This window comes from Salvelinus namaycush, chromosome 5 (assembly GCF_016432855.1).
Source record: "Salvelinus namaycush isolate Seneca chromosome 5, SaNama_1.0, whole genome shotgun sequence".
Classification (NCBI taxonomy): domain Eukaryota; kingdom Metazoa; phylum Chordata; class Actinopteri; order Salmoniformes; family Salmonidae; genus Salvelinus; species Salvelinus namaycush.
In genome coordinates, this window is record NC_052311.1 from 55,545,721 (window position 1) to 55,572,376 (window position 26,656).

At 43.7% G+C, this 26,656-nt stretch overlaps 1 protein-coding gene across 1 annotated transcript; it reads right to left on the reverse strand.

Annotated features, from left to right (window-relative positions):
* Positions 1–320: 320 nt before the first annotated feature.
* On the reverse strand, positions 321–26,243 carry LOC120047672 (R-spondin-3-like). Its single transcript, XM_038993224.1, has 6 exons — positions 25,473–26,243; positions 16,069–16,260; positions 15,519–15,662; positions 15,088–15,234; positions 14,616–14,801; positions 321–1,401 (listed from the first exon to the last, which is right to left on the reverse strand). The coding sequence occupies exons 1-6, from the start codon at positions 25,564–25,566 to the stop codon at positions 1,163–1,165; spliced, it is 1,002 nt and encodes a 333-aa protein (XP_038849152.1). The 5' UTR covers positions 25,567–26,243; the 3' UTR covers positions 321–1,162.
* Positions 26,244–26,656: the final 413 nt, after the last annotated feature.

Genomic DNA, 26,656 nt, shown 5'->3' on the forward strand with positions numbered 1-26,656 from the left:
TTTTGGTGGGGATGAAAGTGTCCAATTCGTCCCTTTAGACCTATAGATGTCCCCTGTAAGACCCTATGATCCATTAACTGTACATGATAAAGACAACATCGTGGTGTCCTTATACTCCTTATAGTGTGCTCTTAAATATTGAGTATGCCTTGATTCTGAAATATATATTTTTTAGGAATTGTCCACTTTTATAATGATTTTCCCCCAAATGGTTTGTGATACAAATAAAATAAAAAAGTGAGAATTGCCAGAGCAATCTGAGATACCAAAAATATTGCCCAAAGATAACAAATGAAAAACAAAGACAAGTACAAACCCATTATAGTTTATTTGACATACAGATGCTTTTGATTTCTGCTCAGGTGGCTTTAGTGAAAGCACAGATCCTGCTTACACAGATAGGCAAACTAGCACTTTGTCCAGGACGCTTCTGAACAAACATGATCAATAATAAGTTGGGAGGAAAACAATGGGGTCCGTCCTCATTCTGTCACAAAATCAATTCAGTCGGTTTGTCTCATATGTTTACTACACATCTGGATGCAGTAACCACATCTGTCTGTCTTTCTGTTAGTGATATCCCATGATAATTTACTCAGCAAAAAACAACAAACAAAAACAAAAAGACATTTAAACAACAACAACAATTCTACATAATGTTACAAATTAAATCTACATTCAAACCAAGACGCAAAGTTTGTTTTTAACTGGGCGGGACCCTTTTAAATAACCGATTCAACAAGCATTTACATTGTCCCGACTCCCAATGACAAACACATCATCATCCCCATACTGTCGCATTTGAATGTCTCACTCCTCTCCTCTCTGTACAGTCCCATCCAATCACAAGAGCAGTTTTGTACATTCCCGTCCAATCAACAGCAGTCTTGGGTCTCTCTGGTCTGATTAAACTAGAGGACAGGACAGGAAGGGGGAGGCGGCCTCTCAGTGGTGTGTGGTGGAGGGGGGCAGGTAGGTAGGTAGGTATGTAGGGGAGAAGTCCTTAGAGTCTGTAGTGGCCCGATCGAGTGACCCCATATCTCTTGTGCATATACAGTATATATTTAAATAATACAGGTAGCAGCAGCACCCCTTCAGCAAGGAGTTGAGGGGGCGAGGGTGACAAAGAGGGGGTGGAGTGAGAGGGCTCCTCCAGGCTTTGTTACTGTTCAGGACCTCCTCCCTCAGGTGAGACAACATGGTCTCTGTTTTGGCCTCTTCGGCGTCTTTGCTCTGTCTTGTTCCTGTTCTCAGAGTCCTCCCGGTCACCTGCCTCCCCCCTCTCCCTCTCTCTGTCCTTCTTCCTCTCCCGCCGGCCTTCCCCCTGGCTGTCCTTGTCCCGGCGGTTGTCCCGATTTCTCCTCTCGCCCCGCCGCTCACCCTTCCTCCCCTTGCCTTGCCCTAGAGATGGAAAAAAACACAGAACAGAAAACACTTGTTAGTCAACAGCTCAGTCTCTCTTTATAATGATTTCTGTTATATTTTCAAGTGATCTACATGATTTTACACAGAGAGCTGGTTGAGGGTCATGGCAGGAGGTGCACTTTCAGATGAGGATATGCAGAATAAGATGAATATGAAGAGAGAATGGGTGTGACGAGGATGTCAAAGATCTCTTTTGCATACCAATTTATCAGTGTGCTCTAGTCTTGGTCATATACCTGCTGGCTGTCCAGGGAGTAACTAATATGGCACAGTACAAACATGTTCCCCCTATTGACCACTAGAGGTTAGCCTTGCATCACAGACAGTGGCCACACCCTGTGAGCAAGGTTAAGTTCAGCTGTTGCAATTCTCCGCTGATAGGCTTTGTCAAAAATAGAAAGCCTTTAAATAAACTTCAGTTTATCTGCTCTTTCGCCATCTCATAAACAAATCAATTTCATGGAATGTTGTAGAGTTTACCACTGGAAGCTGAAAAGCCCCACATCATTAATATATAACACCCCCCACAGAGCGAGAGAGAGAGAGAGAAAAGACAGATCGACAGATTGAAACTGGCCCTATTCGTGTTGTGCTGTCCATGTGTAAGCAGCAGGATTGCGAAACTGCTGAGGTAGGCACGGAGCCTCTCTCTCCCCCTGGCCCCCCTTCAGCCTGTGACCATTAATCAGCCCAGCCGTGCTCTGAGCTCCGCTCCATCCTGACCAGGCAGAGAAGGGCTCGCAGCGCACGCCAGCCCAACGCTGACCCACACATTCCTGGGGTCCAGCCAGTGCGATATAGGGCCCTACCATCCAACTCTGTTTAGTCTTCCCTGGCTCTGGTCTGCAGGAATAATGAAAGCCCACCAGCCTCAAAGGTGAGACAAAACTGGTGCTAGCACTAGTGCTAGCTCTTCCCAGCCGTAATCTGTATCTGAACTATCTGAGCTCAGGGCAGGAGAGGAGGAGAGGCCCCCATACATCCCACAAGGCCAGGCAGATTGTAGGGTGTGTGTGTGTCCATTGTGTGTTTATGGCATGTGTGTGTGTTTGTATGGTGTGTGTGTGTATAGTGCAGTGTGAAAGAGGCATTATTGAAAGGGGTTTGGTGGGTTGCTCTTGCAGCAGGAGTGTAGGGTCCAAACAATGTGTGTGGGTGTAGAGAGGGATAGAGAGAAAGTGAGAGCAAGAGAGTGAGAGATAACTAGAGAGAGAGAGAGAGACTGGAACAGAGACACAGATAGCAAGAGCGTGACAGAGCGAGAGAATGATAGAGAGAGAAATAATGATAGAGACACATACACAGAGAGAGAGAGAGAGATAGATAGAGAGGGAGGGAGATAGATAGAGAGGGAGACAGAGTCACCCAGAGAGACAGGGAGATAGAGACAGACACACACACACAGAGAGAGGGAGACAAAGAGACACACCCAGAGAGACAGGGAGATCGAGAGAGAGACAGGGAGACAGAGACACTCAGAGAGACAGGAAGATAGAGTTAGACACACACACACAGAGAATCAACTATTAAAGACTACCAGAACCAACTGGATTCTCCAATTACCTTGAATGAGCTACAGGACAAAATAAAAACCCTCCAACCCAAAAAGGCATGTGGTGTTGATGGTATTCTCAATGAAATGATCAAATATACAGACAACAAATTCCAATTGGCTATACTAAAACTCTTTAACATCATCCTTAGCTCTGGCATCTTCCCCAATATTTGGAACCAAGGACTGATCACCGCAATCCACAAAAGTGGAGACAAATTTGACCCCAATAATTACCGTGGGATATGCGTCAACAGCAACCTTGGGAAAATCCTCTGCATTATCATTAACAGCAGACTCGTACATTTCCTCAGTGAAAACAATGTACTGAGCAAATGTCAAATTGGCTTTTTACCAAATTACTGTACAACAGACCATGTATTCACCCTGCACACCCTAATTGACAAACAAACAAACCAAAACAAAGGCAAAGTCTTCTCATGCTTTGTTGATTTCAAAAAAGCCTTCGACTCAATTTGGCATGAGGGTCTGCTATACAAATTGATGGAAAGTGGTGTTGGGGGTAAAACATATGATATTATAAAATCCATGTACACAAACAACAAGTGTGCGGTTAAAATAGGCAAAAAACACACAAATTTCTTCCCACAGGGCCGTGGGGTGAGACAGGGATGCAGCTTAAGCCCCACCCTCTTCAACATATATATCAACGAATTGGCGCGGGCACTAGAAAAGTCTGCAGCACCCGGCCTCACCCTACTAGAATCTGAAGTCAAATGTCTACTGTTTGCTGATGATCAGCCTCCTCCCGGGTGGCGCAGTGGTCTAGGGCACTGCATCGCAGTGCTAGCTGCGCCACCAGAGTCTCTGGGTTCGCGCCCAGGCTGGGCTGGGTTCGCGCCCAGGCTCTGTCGCAGCCGGCCGCAACCGGGAGGTCCGTGGGGCGACGCACAATTGGCATAGCGTCGTCCGGGTTAGGGAGGGTTTGGCCGGTAGGGATATCCTTGTCTCAGTATGTAAAAATGTAATAAAATGTATGCACTCTACTGTAAGTCGCTCTGGATAAGAGCGTCTGCTAAATGACTAAAATGTAAAAATGTAAATCTGGTGCTTCTGTCACCAACCAAGGAGGGCCTACAGCAGCACCTAGATATTCTGCACAGATTCTGCCAGACCTGGGCCCTGACAGTAAATCTCAGTAAGACCAAAATAATGGTGTTCCAAAAAAGGTCCAGTCGCCAGGACCACAAATACAAATTCCATCTAGACACCGTTGCCCTAGAGCACACAAAAACTATACATACCTTGGCCTAAACATCAGCGCCACAGGTAACTTCCACAAAGCTGTGAACGATCTGATAGACAAGGCAAGAAGGGAATTCTATGCCATCAAAAGGAACATAAAATTCAACATACCAATTAGGATCTGGCTAAAAATAATTTAATCAGTCATAGAACCCATTGCCCTTTATGGTTGTGAGGTCTGGGGTCCGCTCACCAACCAAGAATTCACAAAATGGGACAAACACCAAATTGAGACTCTGCATGCAGAATTCTGCAAAAATATCCTCTGTGTACAACGTAGAACACCAACTAATGCATGCAGAGCAGAATTAGGCCGATACCCGCTAATTATCAAAATCCAGAAAAGAGCTGTTAAAAACTTCTTGTCAATAGGGGGGCGCTATTTTCACTTTGGAAAAAATCGTGCCCAATTTAAACGGCCTCGTACTCTATTCTAGATCATACAATATGCATATTATTATTACTATTGGATAGAAAACACTCTCAAGTTTCTAAAACTGTTTGAATTATATCTGTGAGTAAAACAGAACTCATTTGGCAGCAAACTTCCAGACAGGAAGTGAAAATTCTGAAAATGGGGCTCTGTTTCAGGGCCTGCCTATTCAACTGGCTTATATTTATCGATATACATGCACTTCATACGCCTTCCACTAGATGTCAACAGGCAGTGGAAGGTGGAATGGGGTGTCTAGCTTGATCTGAGGTCGAATAAGAGCTTTTGGAGTGGCAGGTCAGGAATTTCCTTTCTCTACCTAGGCGCGCGAAGCACCTCGATATTGTCTTCTGATAAGCGTTCGGTTTACACGGCGAATATCTCCTGCTCTGATTTTATTTGATACATGTGATAATAACATCGTAAAGTATGTTTTTTCAACCGAGTTTTATCAGATTATTCAACGTTTATTGGGACTTTTGGAGTTTTCCGTTCTTTGCGTAGAGAGAAGATGGGAACGTTATCAAGCTTGGCTAGCATTGTGGCGCGAATTCGACAGAAGAAAAGGACATTCTAAAACCAAACAATGATTTATTCTGGACCAAGGACTCCTTGTACAAGATTCTGATGGAAGCTCAGCAAAAGTAAGAACAATTTATGATGTTATTTCGTATTTCTGTGGAAAATGTTGATTCCTATTCTCTGCCGTTTTGGCGAGCGCTGTCTCGCAATAACGCAAGCTGTTTGTTATGGTAAAGTTATTTTTAAAAATCTAACACGGCGGTTGCATTAAGAACCAGTGTATCTTTCATTTGCCATACAACAAGTATTTTTATGTAAAGTTTATGATGAGTTCTTTGGTCAGATTAGGTGAGTGTCCAAAATATCTCTGGAGATTCTGGTGAATCGATGCTACGTATTCACAATGTATAATCAGGATTTGTAGCTCTAAATATGCACATTTTTGAACAAAACATAAGTGTATTGTATAACCTCATGTTATAAGACTGTCATCTGATGAATTTGTTCAAGGTTAGTGATTCATTTTATCTCTATTTTGTCGGTTTTGTGCAAGCTATTTTTGCGGGGAGTAAATTGCGTTGTGTGTTTGGCTACTGTAGTGAGCTAATAGAAATATATATTGTGTTTTCGCTGTAAAACACTTAAAAAATCGGAAATATTGGCTGGATTCACAAGATGTTTATCTTTCATTTGCTGTACACCATGTATTTTTCATAAATGTTTTATGATGAGTATTTAGGTATTTCACGTTGCTCTCTGTAATTATTCCGGCTGCTTCGGTGCTATTTGTGATGGTGGCTGCAATGTAAAACTATGATTTATACCTCAAATATGCACATTTTTCGAACAAAACATAAATGTATTGTATAACATGTTATAAGACTGTCATCTGATGAAGTTGTTTCTTGGTTAGTGACTAATTATATCTCTATTTGGTCGGTTTTGTGATAGCTACCTATGCGGTAGAAACATGGTGAAAATATGCGGTTGAGTCTTTGGCTATTGTGGTTAGCTAATAGAAATACATATTGTGTTTTCGCTGTAAAACATTAAAAAAATCGGAAATGATGGCTGGATTCACAAGATATTTATCTTTCATTTGCTGTATTGGACTTGTGATTTCATGAAAATTATATTATATGATATCCCTGTCCCGTTAGGCTAGGCTATGCTAGTCAGCTTTTTTGATGAGGATGCTCCCGGATCCGGGATGGGTATCACTGAAAGGTTAAATTCTACAACCGCCTAAAAGGAAGCGATTCCCAAACCTTCCATAACAAAGCCATCACCTACAGAGAGATGAACCTGGAGAAGTGGCCTCCCGGGTGGCGCAGTGGTCTAGGGCACTGCATCGCAGTGCTAGCTGCGCCACCAGAGTCTCTGGGTTCACGCCCAGGCTCTGTCGCAGCCGGCCGCAACCGGGAGGTCCGTGGGGCGACGCACAATTGGCATAGCGTCGTCCGGGTTAGGGAGGGTTTGACCGGTAGGGATATCCTTGTCTCAGTATGTAAATATAATAAAATGTATGCACTCTACTGTAAGTCGCTCTGGATAAGAGCGTCTGCTAAATGACTAAAATGTAAAAAATGTAAATGTAAGAGTCCCCTAAGCAAGCTGGTCCTGGGGCTCTGTTCACAAACACAAACACACCCCACAGAGCCCCAGGACAGCAGCACAATTAGACCCAACCAAACGATGAGAAAACAAATAGATAATTACTTGACACATTGGAAAGAATTAACAAAAAAACAGAGCAAACGTGAATGCTATTTGGCCCTAAACAGAGAGTACACAGTGGCAGAATACCTGACCACCGTGACTGACCCAAACTTAAGGAAAGCTTTGACTATGTACAGACTCAGTGAGCACAGCCTTGCTATTGAGAAAGGCCGCCGTAGGCAGACATGTCTCTCAAGAGAAGACAGGCTATGTGCACACTGCCCACAAAATGAGGTGGAAACTGAGCTGCACTTCCTAACCTCCTGCCCAATGTATGACCATATTAGAGACACATATTTCCCTCAGATTACACAGATCCCACAAAGAATTTGAAAACAAACCCAATTTTGATAAACTCCCATATCTACTGGGTGAAATTCCACAGTGTGCCATCACAGCAGCAAGACTTGTGACCTGTTGCCACAAGAAAAGGGCAACCAGTGAAGAACAAACACCATTGTAAATACAACCCATATTCATGCTTATTTATTTTCCCTTGTTTACCTTAACCATTTGTACATTGTTACAACACGGTATATATACATAATATGACATTTTTTATGTCTTTATTCTTTTGAAACTTCTGTATGTGTAATGTTTACTGTTAATTTGTATTGTTTATTTCACTTTTGTATATTATCTACCTCACTTGCTTTGGCAATGTTAACACATGTTTCCCATGCCAATAAAGCCCCTTGACTTGAATTGAATTGAATTGAGAGGGAGACAGAGAGAGAGAGAGATAGAGAAACAAGGAGAGAAACACACCCAGAGAGACAGGGAGAAAGAGAGAGAGACAGGGAGATAGAGACACACACAGAGAGAGAGAGAGAGAGAGAGGGAGACAGAGAGAGACACACAGAGAGACATTGAGATAGATAGAGAAACAAGGAGAGACAGGGAGACAGAGAGAGACACACAGAGAGACATTGAGATAGATAGAGAAACAAGGAGAGACAGGGATACAGAGAGAGACACACAGAGAGACATTGAGATAGATAGAGAAACAAGGAGAGACAGGGAGACAGAGAGAGACACACAGAGAGACATTGAGATAGATAGAGAAACAAGGAGAGACAGTGAGATAGAGAGAGACACACCTATAGAGACAGGGAGATAGAGAGAGACACACCCATAGAGACAGGGAGATAGAGAGAGATACAAGGAGATGGAGACAGAGAGAGATACTCAGAGAGACAGAGAGACATACAGAGATAGACAGGGAGATAGAGAGACAGACATATATATATATTATACAGTATATAGATAGAGAGAGAGAGACAAAATGTCAAAAATAGAAAACAATTAGAGAGTGCCATTTCCCCAAATTTGAAACCCTTATTCAAGGTTTCAAAGACCTCTCTGATGAGAGTAGGCTACCCGTCCTGTTGGGGGAGGACGCAGAGAGCTGTGGGTTGGCAGCGCACTACATTGCTGCCTGCCATAAGATGAGGGAGTGTCTGACAGACCAATCAACCTGCACATGTCCTCTACTGTATGTTTATTGTTATTGTTCAATGTATGGTTATTCTCCCTTGGTTATTGTTGTTACTGTTGTCCCGTTGACACTTTTGATTCTTATTTTTTAAATAATGTAAATATCCAAAGTAAGCTTTGGCAATATGTACATAGTTACATCATGCCAATAAAGCGAATTGAATTGAGAGAGCGAGAGAGAGAGAGAGAGAGAAAGAGGGAGACGCAGAGAGAGACAGGGAGTTAGAGAGAGATACACACACACAGAGAGACAGGGAGATAGATAGAGAAACAAGGAGAGAGAGGGAGATAGAGACAGGGAGATAGAGAGAGACACACACACACACACAGAGAGAGAGACAGGGAGATAAAGAGAGAGAAAGAGGGAGATGGAGAGAGAGACAGGGAGACAGAAAGAGACACTCAGAGAGACAGAGAGATAGAGAGACACACACACACACACACACACACATACAGAGACACACAGAGAGACAGGGAGATAGATAGAGAAACAAGGAGAGAGAGAGGGAGATGGAGACAGGGAGACAGAGAGAGACAGTGAGATAGATAGAGAAACAAGGTGTGTGAGAGAGAGACAGGGATATATGGAGTTAGAGAGAGACACACCCAGAGAGACAGGGAGAAAGAGAGGGAGACAGAGACACTCAGAGAGACAGGGAGATAGAGAGAGACACACACACACACAGAGAGAGGGAGACAGTGAGATAGATAGAGAAACAAGGAGAGAGAGAGAGACAGGGAGACAGGGAGATAGAGAGAGATACACACAGAGAGACACAGGGAGATAGAGAGCGATACAAGGAGATAGAGAGAGAGACAGGGAGACAGAGAGACACACAGAGAGAGACAGGGAGATATAGAGAGACAAGGAGATAGAGAGAGGGACAAGGAGATATAGACAGAGACACAAAGAGAGAGACAGTGATATACTATATACAGTTGAAGTCTGAAGTTTACATACACCTTAGCAAAATACATTTAAACTCAGTTTTTCACAATTCCTGACATTTAATCTAATTAAAAATTCCCTGTCTTAGGTCAGTTAGGATCACCACTTTATTTTAAGAATGTGAAATGTCAGAATAATAGTAGAGAGAATGATTTATTTCAGCTTTTATTTCTTTCATCACATTCCCAGTGGGTCAGAAGTTTACATACACTCAATTAGTATTTGGTAGGATTGCCTTTAAATTGTTTAACTTGGGTCAAACGCTTCGGGTAGCCTTCCACAAGCTTCCCACAATAAGTTGGATGAATTTTGGCCCATTCCTCCTGACAGAGCTGGGTCAGGTTTGTAGGCCTCCTTGCTCGCACACGCTTTATCAGTTCTGCCCACAAATTTTCTATAAGATTGAGGTCAGGGCTTTGTGATGGCCACTCCAATACCTTGACTTTGTTGTCCTTAAGCCATTTTGCCACAACTTTGGAAGTATGCTTGGGATCATTGTTCATTTGGAAGACCCATTTGTGACCAAGCTTTAACTTCCTGACTGATGTCTTGAGATGTTGCTTCAATATATCCACATAATTTTCCTTCTCATGATGCCATCTATTTTGTGAAGTGCACCAGTCCCTCCTGCAGCAAAGCACCCCCACAACATGATGCTGCCACCCCCGTGCTTCACGGCTGGGATGGTGTTCTTCGGCTTGCAAGCCACCCCCTTTTTCCTCCAAACATAACTATGGTCATTATGGCCAAACAGTTCTATTTTTGTTTCATCAGACCAGAGGACATTTCTCCAAAAAGTACGATCTTTGTCCCCATGTGCAGTTGCAAACCTTAGTCTGGCTTTTTTATGGCGGTTTTGGAGAAGTGGCTTCTTCCTTGCTGAGCGGCCTTTCAGGTTATGTCGATATTGGACTCATTTTACTGTGGATATAGATACTTTTGTACCTGTTTCCTCCAGCATCTTCACAGCGTCCTTTGCTGTTGTTCTGGGATTGATTTGCACTTTTCGCACCAAAGTACGTTCATCTATAGGAGACAGAATGTGTCTCCTTCCTGAGCAGTATGATGGCTGCGTGGTCCCATGGTGTTTATACTTCCGTAATATTGTTTGTATAGATGAACGTGGTACCTTCAGGTGTTTGGAAATTGCTCCCAAGGATGAACCAGACTTGTGGAGGTCCACATTTTTTTTCTGAGGTCTTGGCTGATTTCTTTTGATGTCAAGCAAAGAGACACTGAGTTTGAAGGTAGGCCTTGAAATACATCCACAGGTACACCTCCAATTGACTCAAATGATGTCAATTAGCCTATCAGAAGCCTCTAAAGCCATGACATAATTTTCTGCGATTTTCCAAGCTGATTAAAGGTACAGTCAACTTAGTGTATGTAAACTTCTGATCCACTGGAATTGTGATACAGTGATTTATAAGTGAAATAATCTGTCTGTCAACAATTGTTGGAAAAATTACTTGTGTCATGCACAAAGTAGGTGTCCTAACCATGTCCTAACCGACTTGCCAAAACTATAGTTTGTTAAGAAGATATTTGTGGAGTGGTTGAAAAACGAGTTTTAATGACTCCAACATAATTGTATGTAAACTTCCGACTTCAACTGTATATATATATATTTATATATATAGAGAGAGAGAGAGAGAGAGAGAGAAAGAGGGAGATAGAGAGAGACACACAGAGAGAGAAAGGTAGATAGCGAGAGAGACACACAGAGAGAGACAGGAAGATAGAGAGACAGAGAGAGACAGGGAGATAGAGAGAGAGACACACACAGACAGAGAATGATAGAGAGAGAATGATAGAGAGAATGAGAGAGGATTATTTACAGAGAGAATGACAGAGAGAGAAAGAGATGAGCAGCATTCTGAATCTGACTCTGCCCCCCATCCCACCCCACCTCTGGCTCTTTCAACACAGGAAGTTCCCTCTACACACATTGTTTTGTTTGTCATAACCATTTAAAGATAAGCGGCTCAGTCATAATCTCTGGGTTTCCTAAAACCCAAGGCACAACTTTATCTAGGCTCGTGTTGAGGTGATTACTGGGTATGTTTATCAGAGAAGGCTTTTGTCTGTCTGAACTGTGTCTATGAATTCTATAAACTGTCCAGCAATGCAGTGGACCCGAAGGAGACACTTGAATTAAAACACTCTCAACAGAGATTTAGCACATTCTTACCAGCATGGTCATCACCGCTACACTGCAGTGGATGACTGGCAGTGTTTTTTGGAATGGTTTGTGTGTGTGTGTGTATGGGGGTGCGGCTATTGTAAAACTAATATTTTGATGAGACGTGTGTCCACATAAAGTATGATCAGGTTCAGGCATGTGGTTTATATAAACTGTAAAATAGAACTGTGAAAAATGACTGTAAAAGTAATATCAACAGAGCTGGATTATAAGATTACTGTAACTAAGGACAGCTTTCAAAAGTGTTGCAACTTCACAAGAGTTTATGCAAGTGCTTGGCTTTCACGTTGCTTAGCCCTAGCTACATATCTCAGCTGAATTGATACTTTCATTGAACTGTCACCTGGCATTGATTATTTACCATTTTAACATAGAGTTGGTGTGAAAAGGGGAGAGATAGACAGAGAAAGAAAAGGAAAGAGAGGTGCGTGTAAGAAAACAGCTGAAATTGTCTCTCGGATCACCCTCCAACACACACTCCTATGCAGTGCATTTACACTGATAACCCTACAGTGCATTGGTTGCATAAAGTACTAGACATCATGCTGCTCAGTGCTCAGCACTCTTCACTGGAGTGTTAGGGTGCCTGTGTGTGCATGCGGGGAAACAGTTTGGCCCGCTGTCAGAGAGGGGATGTGCAGGAGCATAATTAGTCTAATGACGCAGAGGGGGCAACATCCTCCATGGCAGGCACACTGTCGTCCAGGGGGCTTTTGGCGGGAGCCAGGCTGAGATTAAAGGCTCTGAGCTGTCCCACAGGAGAAATGCCCGGAGCTTTGAAGGCTACGGGACGCCTGTCCCGCTCCCCCTCACTGGGGGACGGGAGGGGGCTACCTTCTAGCTGGGTTAGATAGATAGGGGAACGGTGGTTTGGAGGTCAAATTAGCCAACGTTGTTAACACAAAGGAGACAGCAGGCAGGTGGTCAAGGACATGTATGTAAACATTTACGACCACCAAGCATGTTGAAGGAGGCGGAGGAGGACACTGTACACTGAAATGACATGACACCTCCGGCTACTGTAGCTCAACAGAGCTTACTAGAGATGAAACGACCAAATCAGAGTTGTGTTAAAGAGGAAGAGTGAAAGTGAGGGTTCTTGCCCCGTGATTCATTCAGTGACATTCCATATTTCTCTATGTACTGGACCTGTTTAAAGTCCAGCTCCTGTTGTCATTTTTGTGGATAAGGAGCGTAAAACCTCCTTGATTCATATTGAGACTTCCTGCTCTCTGATTCATAAGGAGGGGGAGGACTGGGGGTGACATGGAGGTTACAACGTTCTGTTTAAAAACAGAAAAGACAGATGGAGAGAGCCAAACGAGAAGAAGTTAGAAAACAACAGCCATTAGGGAGAGCTGGAGGGAGCGGGGAAGAGAGAGAGGCAGGGGGAGAAAAGAAGCAGGGGGAGAAAAGAGGCAGGGGGAGAAAAGAGGCAGGGGGAGAAAAGAGGCAGGGGGAGAAAAGAGGAAGTTGGAGAAAAGAGGCAGGTGAGAAAAGAGGCAGGTGAGAAAAGAGGCAGGGGGAGAAAAGAGACAGGTGAGAAAAGAGGCAGGGGGAGAAAAGAGGCAGGTGACAAAAGAAGAGATAGAGAAAAAGAGTGAGAGCTCTTTCTAGAGAAAGACGAAACTTGGCTGGAGAAATAACAAATAAACCTGGTCTGGGGATGGACGGAGGTCCTTGGGGAGCGATGGAGGGAAGATGGAGGGGTGAAGGGATAGAGGGAGGAGGATGTATCAGTGTCTGAGGGGCTGGTGGGGATTAGTGCGAGCTGGCGGAGGTCGGACCAGTGACCCCGTGGCGTATGCGGAACGTAAACACGGAGCGGAGGGGACGCTCCAGAGCAGATAATTAGCTCTGCTCACTGGATGTTCCAGGAGCCGGCCGGCCCGGCCGGGGGAAGCAGCTGGGTAATCACACACAGGGCAAGGTCGATAACCGTGTGTGTGTGTGTGTGTGTGTGTGTGTGTGTGTGTGTGTGTGTGTGTGTGTGTGTGTGTGTGTGTGTGTGTGTGTGTGTGTGTGTGTGTGTGTGTGTGTGTGTGTGTGTGTGATAACCAGGCCTCGGCCTGCAGTGTGTAACACGCACCCACCCACCTACAGCTCTGGCCTGCCTCCACCCCGCTCAGGCCCGCCAGGCGGATCAACACAGCACCGACTCCACACTAAGCCCCCCACTCCACCACGGGACAGGGGAACAGGAGCCCCATTCAGGAGGAAGGAGGGGTGGTGTGTTTTCTTTGGGTGTGCAAGAGAGAGTATCAGCAGGGCGGCGAAAAAGGGGAGAAAGAGAGAAAGACGACAGACAGGGGGCGGAGCAGAGGCCACATTTCACAGCCTAAATGACAGATTCAACCCAACCAGGACTCTTTACAAATGACCGCCTATGGTTTTTAAAGGGACAAGTTGATGCGGGTGTGTATTCAGATCTGTGTGTGTGTTGGCAGCTGCTGTTATTAGTCTAAACTAATGCTGATTCCCCTCGTCGCCTCATGGCTACCCAAGGGAGGATGTTTGAGGAGTCGGTGTTTATCTGCTTCACAGTAAACTTTTCTGCTGAATCACTACTGAGGGGTTGTGTTTGTGCTGTAAGTAAGGCTGCCTGGAGGCCCTGGGGCGCTGGGGCCTGGTGGGCTGAGGAGCCGAGGGCCTGGGGCGCTGGGGCGCTGGGGCCTGGTGGGCTGAGGAGCCGAGGGCCTGGGGGGCTCGGGGGCTGATTTCATTAGAAATCATCAGATCAATGTTTACGTGGAAAATCAAGTGTTTTGACATTTTTTGCCTTTGTAGCAACAACACACAGGCATTTCACCATTATCCACTAACCACAATGCATTTCACCATTATCCACTAACCACAATGCATATCCTTAAAGTCAACAATTCAGGTCCCTTAAGGAGAGGAGAGGAGTGGCAGATGACTGACCAGTCATTTCAGATTATAGTCTAGAGACAAAGTTGGTTCTGGAACGCTAGCCTACAACTGTACTCACAATGGAGATAGTGACCTGTCCTACTACTGATGATCACCGTATAGTTATTATAGTATTTACCTGGACATCGCCTCCTCTTGAGGACACACTCTTTCTTTTCCCAGATGGGGGGACAGGGTTTTCCGTAGGCGGAAGGGATCTGGACAACTTCCCGGGTCCTCGTCTCCTCACCCCATTTAAATCCACAGGTTTTCCCTGACCGGGAGCAGGGGCTCCACTCGCCCCACTCACCCACCGTGCAGTGCACTGCACAAATGATTAAGAAAGAGGGGGAGACACAAGAGTCCAAAGATATTCACAACCAAAATTCACGTATAGAAGGGCAAAGACACTGTAAAGCATTTGAAGTAAACACCAGTGGAGGCTAGTGCCACTAAATCGGAGGTTGGGCTTATTGTTTTGGCTGGATACTAAACACACCATGTGTTTGATGTGTTCCATATCTTTCCATTCCGGCCCAATGAGCACATCCTCAAATTTCCCCACCAGCCTCCACTGGTAAACACTCTCTCCTCCTTGTTCTGGAGCTCACCTTGAAGGGAACACTCCATGAGTTTGTCGTTTGGTTCAAACTCGTCTGGACAGACGTGGTGACACTTCCCCAGCAGCAGGTACAGGCCTGGTCTGCACCTTGTACATGTGTCATTGATCAGACAGGCATCACAGTCCGCAGGACACTCTGAAACACCAACAGATACATAATATTACACCTGCACTGGAGTCAAATCACATCAACACACACAACAAAGACCTTTACAATTACATTTAACTGAATTCTTCCATTCTAAGAAAACCAAATGCAATATGATATGCTATTTTAATTCCACATTTTACATCATGTGATTGAGACATAGAAACAAATATGTAACACTAATACACTACACTAGCCCCCTCTTTGTAACGTGTCTAACACCAACACCATCAGTACTTAATAATATTGTATTAGTCTAATATTCTACTCACTGGGAACACATTCCCTTTGTGTGTCGCTGCAGACCAGGCTCTCTGGGCAGCTCTCCTGACACTTGCCCAGGTGGAGATAGTACCCCGCTCGGCACCGCATGCAAAGGTTCTTATTGAAGCAAGAATCACACTCCGGCCTGCACTCTGAAACACCCAGTCAGTCAGTCAACAGCCTGCACGTTTATGTTGCTCTTGAAGTGGTTTGTTGAACATGCAGTATGTTAGAATGAGCAGCACTCTAAAACAGGACAATTGGCTGTACATAGAAGCACATCTCTTTATGAGATTTTAGTGTACAAAATAATAGAAGATCATGCATTTGGAGTGACTGGCATGCAGTGCTACCAAATAGACTTAATACATACACTAAAACACAGATTAAGCCTAGTCCTGGACTAAAAAGCATGTTCAATGGAGATTCTCAGTTGAAATAGCTTTTAAGTCTAGGACTAGGCTTAATCTGTCTATGTAAACCAGCCCTGTAAACCGTCCCTTAGTGTAAAAGTAGAGGTAGGCTATAACCGTCTTTGGTAATAGCCATGCAACTTACTTGTGCATGTGTTTCTGTCTGGCGAGCGGGTGCCGTAGAAACCGCTGGGGCAGGAGGGCAGACACACCCCGATCTGCCTCATCCCATTTCTCTCCAGGAAGATAAAGAGGCGGGGCTTACAGGACAGACAGCCATTGTAATCAGAGCAGGTCAGACAGCCTCCCTGGCACCCTGAGCTCACCCCTGGGATCTCTGCAGGCAAGACGGAGGGAGATGATGTGGCACAGAAGGACAAAAGTCAGTTTAGACATTTTACTTCGTATGTGTCTCAAATGGCACAACATTGACTTTATAGTGCACTGCAGAAGTAGTGCACTATATAGGGAATAGGTTGCCATTTGGGACGCAACAATACAATCAGTTAGCACAGGGGCCTTCAACCTGTTTTGGATACTGTACCACCTCAATCACATTTTGATCTGCCTGAGGTATCCCCTCCTCCTGTACAACTGATCGTTAGGCATATGGGTCCTTTCCAAGTACCCTGTGTACAGGCCAGGTTGGTAGGTACCCTCACGGGGTACTGCTACCCAAAGATGAGAAGCATTGATTAAGCAAAGACTCTTACCCAGAGTGCCTTATAATAACATAAGTGTATTGAACTAAAGTAACTGAGACAACAACATGATCATTGCAAAAGGCATTGTCTTGTGGCATCACTCCTACGTGACGCTCGTCCCTCAACTGACATGGTACTGTATCTGACTTTAACAATATGAAAAAGGTGCATCATCACCCAGCCACACTAAACAAACCAACAATGGTGGAACAGAGGAACATCCCTCAACATGTTGTTACACCATCATTTACATTCAATAGAACTAATGTGGAACTGGAGATATCCTACGTTTTTAATAGAATCGACAATGCCAATCCAAGTTATAGTTTAAATATATTACTGCGGCAGTGAGACAGATGAAGGTGTTAACCAACACTGCAACTCAACACATTACAAGTCAACATATCCTCTACCCCTTAATCTCTCTGTCTCTCTCTGTCTCTCTGTCTCTCTGTCTCTGTCTCTGTCTCTCTCTCTCTCTCTCTCTCTATGCCAATTAAATAAAGAGGGACTACTGCTTACATTTAAACAAATATAGCTCTTCAGACTATATGAACTGTGTGTAGTCTTCTAAATTGTGTGCATGAAGTTGTGTAGAATTGTATTAAAGTAATGACTTCTATCCTACTAGCGCAACGAGGATACCAAATAGCTGGTTGGTGACAAAATGCTACAGATTTACATATTTTTCTGGGAACAGTGACCAGAGAAGAAGTCAATAATAAACATGACAGGCAACAAGCCGCGCACTTCTTATTCTCGCTCTCTCCGCAGAAGGAGTACAGTTTATTCATTGTACTATGACTAAAAGGACGACACAATTTGGCTAAATTATCAATATTCAGACAGACCTCCAGCTGACTGTCTGGCCATGACACTGCGAACACAGCCAAATGAGTAAGATGAGTAATCGGCACTGGCACTGACAACTTTGCAACATGTCTCAAATTCATCTTCATTATGTTCCGTGTTGAAGATAAGCCTATCTGTCGACCCACATGGTTCACCGGGTCGACTGTGTTAGAAACAGGGAAAGGCTGAGCTTTCATTCTTTTACATTTTTTAATTTCACCTTTATTTAACGAGGTAGGCCAGTTGAGGACAAGTTCTCATTTACAACTGCGACCTGGCCAAGATAAAGCAAAGCAGTGCAACAAAAACAACACAGTTACACATGGGATAAACAAGCGTACAGTCAATAACACAATAGAAAAATCTGTATACAGTGTGTGCAAATGAAGTAAGGAGATAAGGCAATAAATAGGCCAATAGTTGTGAAGTAATTACAATTTAGCAATTTACACTGGAGTGATATGTGTGTAGATGAGGATGTGCAAGTAGAAATACTGGTGTGCAAAAGAGCAGAAAAACTAAAACAAATATGGGGATGAAGTAGGTAGTTGGCTGGATAGGCTATTTACAGATGGGCTGTGTACAGCTGCAGCGATCGGTAAGCTGCTCTGACAGCTGACGCTTGAAGTTAGTGAGGGAGATATAAGTCTCCAACTTCAGTTATTTTTGCAATTCGTTCCAGTCATTGGCAGCAGAGAACTGGAAGGAAAGGCGGCCAAAGGAGGTGTTGGCTTTGGGGATGACCAGTGAAATATACCTGCTGGAGCGCGTGCTACGGGTGGGTGTTGTTATGGTGACTAGTGAGCTGAGATAAGGTGGAGCTATACCTAGCAAAGACTTATAGATGACCTGGAGCCAGTGGGTTTGGTGACGAATATGTAGCGAGGTACCAGCCAACGAAAGCATACAGGTCGCAGTGGTGGGTAGTATATGGGGCTTTGGTGACAAAACTGATGGCACTGTGATAGACTGCATCCAATTTGCTGAGTAGAGTGTTGGAGGCTATTTTGTAAATGACATCGCCGAACTCAAGCATCGGTAGGATAGTCAGTTTTACGAGGGTATGTTTGACAGCATGAGTGAAGGAGGCTTTGTTGCGAAATAGGAAGCCGAGTCTAGATTTAACTTTGGATTGGATATGCTTAATGTGAGTCTGGAAGGAGAGTTTACAGTCTAGCCAGACACCTAGGTACATGTAGTTGTCCAAATATTCTAAGTCAGAACTGTCCAGAGTAGTGATGCTAGTCGGGCGGGCGGGTGCGGGCAGCAATTGGTTGAAGAGCATGCATTTCGTTTTACTTGCATTGAAGAGCAGTTGGAGGCCACGGAAGGAGTGTTGTATGGTATTGAAGCTCGTTTGGAGGTTTGTTAAAACAGTGTCCAAAGATGGTGTCGTCTGCGTAGAGGTGGATCAAAGAATCACCCGCAGCAAGAGCGACATCATTGATATATACAGAGAAAAGAGTCGGCCCGAGAATTTAACCCTGTGGCACCCCCATAGAGACTGCCAGAGGTCTGGACAACAGGCCCTCCGATTTGACACACTGAACTCTATCTGAGAAGTAGTTAGTGAACCAGGCGAGGCAGTCATTAGAGAAACCAAGGCTGTTGAGTCTGCTGATAAGAACACAGTGATTGACAGAGTCGAAAGCCTTGGCCAGGTCGATGAAGACGGCTGCACAGTACTGTCTTTTGTCGATGGCGGTTATAATATCGTTTAGGACCTTGAGCATGGCTGAGGTGCAACCGTGACCAGCTCGGAAACCAGATTGCATAGCGGAGAAGATACGGTGGGATTCTAAATGGTTGGTGATCTGTTTGTTCACCTGGCTTTCGAAGACTTTAGAAAGGCAGGGCAGGATGTATATAGGTCTGTAACAGTTTGGGTGTAGAGTGTCTCCCCCTTTGAAGAGGGGGATGACCGTGGCCGCTTTCCAATCTTTAGGAATCTCAGACGATACGAAAGAGAGGTTGAACAGATTAGTAAAAGGGGTTGCAACAATGGCGGCGGATAATTTTAGGAAGAGAGGGTCCAGATTGCCTAGCCCAGCTGATTTGTAGGGATCCAGATTTTGCAGCTCTTTCAGAACATCAGCTGTCTGGATTTGGGTGAAGGAGATGCGGGGGGGGGGGGGCTTGGGCCAGTTGCTGCGGGGGGTGCAGGGCTGTTGGCCGGGGTTGGGGTAGCCAGGTGGAAAGCATGGCCAGATGTAGAGAAATGCTTATTGAAATTCTCGATTATCGTGGTAAAAATCAGTGGTGACAGTGTTTCTTAGTCTCAGTGCAGTGGGCAGCTGGGAGGAGGTGCTCCTATTCTCCATGGACTTTACAGTGTCCCAAAACATTTTGGAATTAGTGCTGTAGGATGCAAATTTCTGTTTGAAAAAGCTAGCCTTTGCTTTCCTAACTGACTGTGTGTATTGGTTCCTGACTTCCCTTAAAAGTTGCATGTTATGACTGATGGTAGGATTAGAAAGGGATTGCAAAACTGCCTGTCTGTAGGCCTATACATCCTACTCAGATAGCAAGCCGTGTGTCAGAGACATTTCCATAGGCTCAGAAAAAAGCCCTGCCAGAATGTGAATAACATCCCATTTCTCTGTTGGTTGGTGTGGAGGTTGGCCCCTGCTCAGGTTGAAGTTATTAACATTTTATGTACGCAAAATGTTTACAGGAAAGTGTTTTTACTACTAAGTGTTTTTACAAAATGTTGGTCTCCAGGTTAAAGTCCTGCATACATGTGTCCAGTCTCTGCTATAAGGAGGCTATAAAATACCCAGGGTAGGACAGTGTCTTTGAAGGAGGGATAGTGTCATCACAGTATGTGAGAAGTCTACAGACAAATGGGGAACTGAGCAGCGCCCCATTACCATAAACTGTCATCTTGGACTGGGCACAAGTGAAAACTCATGCGTCCTGACTGCTGCTGCTGATTTAAGCCATGTGTGACTGACTTGTAGGGCAGCATGTCAAATGGCTTAACGCTCAACTCTTGTTGAATTACAGAGCTTGACCTCAGAGGACGGTGGAGATGAGGACAGACTGGCTGAGAGGAGAAGAGGTTGGGTATATACTAGGACTACCAGCAGGAGCTGCAAGTGAGTACCTGACTGAGGAAATATATAGCCATTTCACACTACTGAGCCAAGATGAATTGAGCTGTATTGTGCCTGGTTATGCATCTACTGTACCATAGTTGCTGGAACCATGCAGGAAAGGACATGTGAAAAGATCATATCTGAGCCAGCACATTATGGTTTGGTTTGGCACGATGTGAAAAGGGTACTAGCGGGTGGCTCTGGATTACTTTAAACCAGGGGTGCTCAAAATTTTGGGGTTGGTGGGACAAAATATAATCTGAGAGGTGGGGTGCGGGCCAAACAAATTGACATTATTTATTTAAAAACATTTAAGGTAAACAATACCTTTTTAGGGTTGTGAAACAATAGCTTTTTTGAAGGTAATTATAAAATGTCACTTCAAATAATCAAATCATAGCCATATAACTTCACACAAATTCTGATTATCATCCACTGGGCAAAAACTGGTTGAATCAACATTGTTACCATGTCATTTCAACAACAAAAAATGTAATCTGATGATGTTGAATTAACGTGGAAAACCGATTGCAAAACGTCATCAACGCAAGTGAATTTTGACTTTATTTTACACACATTTTTACCAAAATCCAACTATGTTGTGATTTTTGTTGTTGTGGTTGATTTCACGTTGAATTCACGTTAGCTGGCATCTCAACCAAATGTAAATCAAAACTAGACGTTGAAATTACTTCTGTGCCCAGTGGGCAGATGTATTATTATTTTTTTACCATTGTAGCATAGAAACTGCAACCAAGTTTAATGTGTGCAGGTTTTTGGGGGCCCTAAGCCCCCCAACTCGCAGGCAAAACATTTTAGTGTCCCCCTCTTGGCGGCGGAGAGAAATATTTGCAGCTTTAAAGTTAATGGCCTTTTGCCATGGGGGGGGAGAGAAAATACTGCAGTTTTAAAGCAGATTTTCAGCAATTCTACAAATGTTTCCATGGGGCAGAGAGGAAATGTTGCAGTTTTTTTCTATGCTACAATGGTAAAAAATGTAATACATCTGCCCACTCAAGAGCTGGGTTAAAGGCCAGAGAATGGCATGCATAGTACCTGATGCAATGACAGGGAGCACCTGACTGAGTCAGATATTTTGAGCTCATTTAGTACATATTGGATTGCTACTGCTAGAGCTAGACACTGGTCTATGGTCAGTTTGTAATGATTTCCCTTGATGGTTAATGTAAGGGTTTGGGGAAGGTTTGCAGATCCTAAATCAGTTCTTAGGGGGAACATCTCAGGGGCAATTTCTGGGATTGCGACACATGGTAAGAGCTAGTCTCAGTATTCACCACTGCAGAGCTACGCAAGGAGCATATCAGTGTGTGCAGTAGGTGTTTTTTCCTCTTAGTTCTCTGGCATATCGTGCCGTCGGTGAATTATTGGCCTTTTTTCCCCCTCCTTCACTTCAAGGTTAGCTGCCAGATTGAAATAGATCACAGAGATTGTGTTTGACATATCTTAGCAATCTTTACAACTGCTGTCCATTTGCCCTCATGTGTTCCTGCCAAAGCCCCCTAATTCACAGAACCCTTAACACAGAGGAATTTTGCCTGCCCTTGCCTACAGTAGCTCGCACTGACACAACAGGGCAATCCCATGGTAACAGAATTATGCTAATACTCCGATTTCTATCTTTAAAATGAATGCCAAACAAAAACCATTGACTTCAAAGTTTAACAAAGATAGAACTCTATGCATAATGATTTCTTTTAACAATTTACATAGGACATTTTAAAAATAAACTTTTTCTGGAAAAACTGTGCAGATGCAAAGTTTGGTAGCAGGATTACGGTAAAATCTCAACTTTACATCTGCACAGTTCTTCCAGGAAATGGGTTTTTGTAACATCGTCAGTGGAAATTGTTAAAAGTAGTCCTTGTGGATATGATTTCTTAAACTTTGAAATCAATGGTGTGAGTCTCAGCGTTATTCTGTTACCATGGAATTGCCCAACATCAATTGAGCGGCTTGCATACCCATAACACAAACGTTCCTGCATGAGGTCTGTACTGTGAGGTCTGTACTGTGAGGTCTGTACTGTGAAGGCTGTACTGTGAAGGCTGTACTGTGAGGTTTCAATTGCCTGAACTGCTTGAACCACTTGTAAAGTTAAAATCATTGACCACAAGATGAAAACAACCATGATTATTTTGAGCATCATGTGTAGATATAAACAAAACGGCTAACAGCAGAATGATGAAGACAAACACGCAAGTCATAGGGCACAGACCAAAAAAAAAGACGTTTGCTTTTCCAAAATGTTTTCTTCATCAAACGCTGTGGTGTTGAACCTCTGCATATCTCCCCCCTCCTTTTTTTTCATTATCTGTCCTTCTTTCCCTTTATTAAGAATCCAATCTGTTATTCACACCTAGAGTCTATTTTAAACATGTCTAGACCCGCTAGAAATCATTCTGGCCTCTATTCGAGAACACCTAGAATCCATTCTAGCCTCTATTCTAGAACACCTAGAAATCATTCTGGCCTCTATTCTAGAACACCTAGAAATCATTCTGGCCTCTATTCGAGAACACCTAGAAACCATTCTAGCCTCTATTCTAGAACACCTAGAAATCATTCTGGCCTCTATTCTAGAACACACATAAATCCTTCTGGCATCTATTCTAGAACACCTAGAAATCCTTCTGGCATCTACTCTAGACCACATAGAAATCATTCTGGCCTCTATTCTAGAAATCATTCTGCTATCTTGTGTTTGCTCTCAGGCATTCATATCTCTCATTTGTGGATACATCAAGGGCAGAAGGAAGTGGACTGTTTTTGGCCAGTTGATTGCATGGTCACGGTCCCTGACTGAGAGCTCATTCACCCTGCTCTCTCTGTCTGACTATCACAGATAGTCATATGTCAGGTCGGCCTCCTTCAATTAGCACCAGCTAAGTAGGCTGCGATGCACGAGGGGAGGCCCACAGTTTGTCTATCTGGAATGCACCCACAAACCAATGTGGACCCACAATTTCTACGGCGGCATGTAGGGTTTAGATAAGAAGACGACATATCATGTTGAAGAAGTGGTTCTTAAGACGTTAAACACTTCTCCAGGCAATGCGTATGGGACGCACCCCAAAACACCACTATTGTTGGTTACTAGCCTACCTTTCCAGATAACCAATCCACCTGGCAACAGGTGATGCATGCAATACTCAACCATTCTACTAAGGCAGAAGAGCACATCTGGAAGCTCATCTGGAACTTCAATATAGTGCAGAGAGAGAATAGTAAAGCAAGCTCCATGATACTACTGACGATACAGGGTGAGACCTGTGGAGTTACTTGACACAGAACATGATATCTATTAGGCTTAAAGAAAGATGCTGAACGGATACCTTCATGCAGGGTTCTCCAACTCTGGTCCTGGAGAACTACTGGAAGTGCTGGCTTTTGTTCCAGCCCAGCACTAACACACAGGACCTGGGTTGGAGAACCCTGCCATGGTCAATGCTGCTGATACTCTGAACATCTAGGGAGCAAAAACAAAAAACGTAAAGTGTCTACTGATTTACCTGAGCTTCTTTGTTGTGTTTTGGATATGATGATAGTTTTGCTTCAGAGCTTTGAAATACTGTAAATCATTTAATGCAAAATACTAACCCCTCTGAATTTCTAACTGAAAAATGTTTGTATTCTGAATTGCCTACTAAATATGAACAGTTCCCTCTTCCATTTTTTCAACACCACAAAATATTATCGCCACAGAAAGTCACAGTTATGGTAAGCAAAAAAAGAACGCCCTTTGAAGATTAAAATGGCCAGGCTTTCATGTATTTTCATATTAGATGCACAATCTTATATTCTACATGTATTACAATCAAGAAGATAACTGTATCAGCATCCTCTAACAGCGGTTAGATGGCACGCGCTGCCACATGCTCAAAGCTCCTACTCAGTGTTGCACGGAGTTTGTCAAGGAAGCACAAGCACTACAGACATTCCATAACATCAGTGAAATGCAAATATAATACACTTCACGTGAACTTTGTATGTAATTAATAATTTAGATCAGAAAGTTATAACATACTTTGTCGGCAGACATGCCGCGTCAAAAGTGCTCTGCTTCTGGCCGCTAGAGAGCGACGGGAACTAGGGGATGCAGCCGGCACTGCTGATGGAGCTTTGTGGAATACACTTCTAAGAAAACTGTCAGGGAACAGTGACTGGTTGAATTTCATCAGTAAAAAATGACAACCCCGAGGGTCATGTAATGTTGAACGCCATGCAGTCCAACGATTGACTGCGGTGTGGTTGAGGACGAAATGTGCGTAAAATTGGCCGCTGCAGAGAGTAAAGTGCGCCTATTGCTTTTGTACACACAATATAGTGAGTTCCACAGAGGCACTCAGTCTCGCCTAGTGATTAAAATACAAGTTTATTAATTTAAATGAAATATTGATCTGATAACAACACATGTTTAGATTGATCAAGTTGCCCTCGATTATAACTAAATGCGGGCTTTACTTAAAAAACTGTATCATATTATAAATTATAGGCTACCCACCCTATCAACATTGTTTTGACACATTAATTTATGGGAAGTTTCATTTGTTGTAATAGAGATTGAACCACAGGACTATGTTATTACATCTCCACCTCAACCAAAAAGCATTCCACCCCAATTAGGCATATTGGCCATGCCATGCCATGATCTTTCATTGTAAATTTCATTGTCAAGTATGAGATGTTCAAATCATATCGGTGAACCTTGATACAGTACCCATATTGTTCTGTTATTTATATATCTATATGAAAATATGTATGTCATATGTTATGATAGGCACTACAACACTACAGTAGGGTTGAATGGAACAGAGACCAGGAGCATGTGTGTGCGCGCGAGCAACTCACTGCATGCGCGGGCGCTCTTTACTCACGTTTATTTTGCCGATGCCTAGAGGGTTGCTGCTGACAATCAGTGTATTCCATGCAGTGCAAGATCAAAACAAAGGAGATCAGTTGTAATTGCATAGTAACCCGGAGATGATGACTTGTATAGCCAATGTCAATGTCCTCCAGAAAAGTGCAGCTTTGATTCCACTTTTTTGAGAGGGAATGTGTTGTCTTATTCCTGGAAAGAGCAGAATCCCCTGCTCTGCGCAGAGAGTGATGTCTGATTTACGATGGCCCAATGACACCTGGGCCGTTTAGACAGTAACATCCTTAATAGAATCCTCATGTGTGCCACAAAGCGAGACCAAATCAAGTATCCGTAGTGAGCATATTCCCACAATCAAACCGTTAGATTATCATCCACCGCGGGAAAAAGAAGATACTCAAAGAAAGAAAGCGTAGATCATATAATCGAGGTTGGCATATTGATACAGTTTCAGTTGTCCTTTTCCTGTATCTTCCACTGATACTCTCTCGAAGTTCGCCGCACGTCCAGGTGTGAGGGCTACTTTATTGTGCCCTGCGTGTAGGAGGTCATCGCGTCATCCCCATCATCTAACTGAGCAGACCAAAACTGGGAGCCGCGCGCGTCACTGGCAACAGCAGCACCTAACTGTAATAAAGTAACACGTTTCGATGAGGTGAGAATGTGTTGGTTCTCTTGATTGTCGCGCACCTCTCGTTGGTCGACAGTTAAAGCAAAAATAATCTGCGCAGTTTCAGCTCTTTTCAGTTTTCCGTGCAATACTCATTCCCCCACTCCAACTCGCTCTCTTATGACTTCAGCCCTCTGCCGTCTCCCTCGAAAGTTTATTATGAGGGCAAGCCCCCCCCCACGTCAGATTTTCTTTGCTTTTGACCCCTCGGTTGAGAAGCCTTTTACTTTGCATGGTGTTGATAACGTGTCATTGGGAAATTGCGCTGTTTTACGCACGTAGTATTTCTATGAAATTTCAGCTATTCACTGTTTATGGCCAAATAGTCCTTTTAATTTCGATTTTATGATACACTTTTATTATGTTTGATTACTGTTATTTCTGTCTACAGAGAAACACACTTTAAACGTTTTAATTGTTTGTAGATGGCACTAATTGCAATCATCAAGAGCACAAAAAAGGAGTGCACTTGTGCTAGAAAGCATTATTGCATGCCGTGCTGTTTAGTTTGT

Coding starts and splice junctions, on each gene's coding strand:
- LOC120047672 (XM_038993224.1), bottom strand. CDS start 25,566: ATGCAATTACAACTGATCTCCTTTGTTTTGATCTTGCACTGCATGGAA. Junction 15,235..15,518: donor ACAAAGGGAATGTGTTCCCA/GTGAGTAGAATA, acceptor TTGGTGTTTCAG/AGTGTCCTGCGGACTGTGAT. Junction 14,802..15,087: donor CATGGAGTGTTCCCTTCAAG/GTGAGCTCCAGA, acceptor TCATTTGTGCAG/TGCACTGCACGGTGGGTGAG.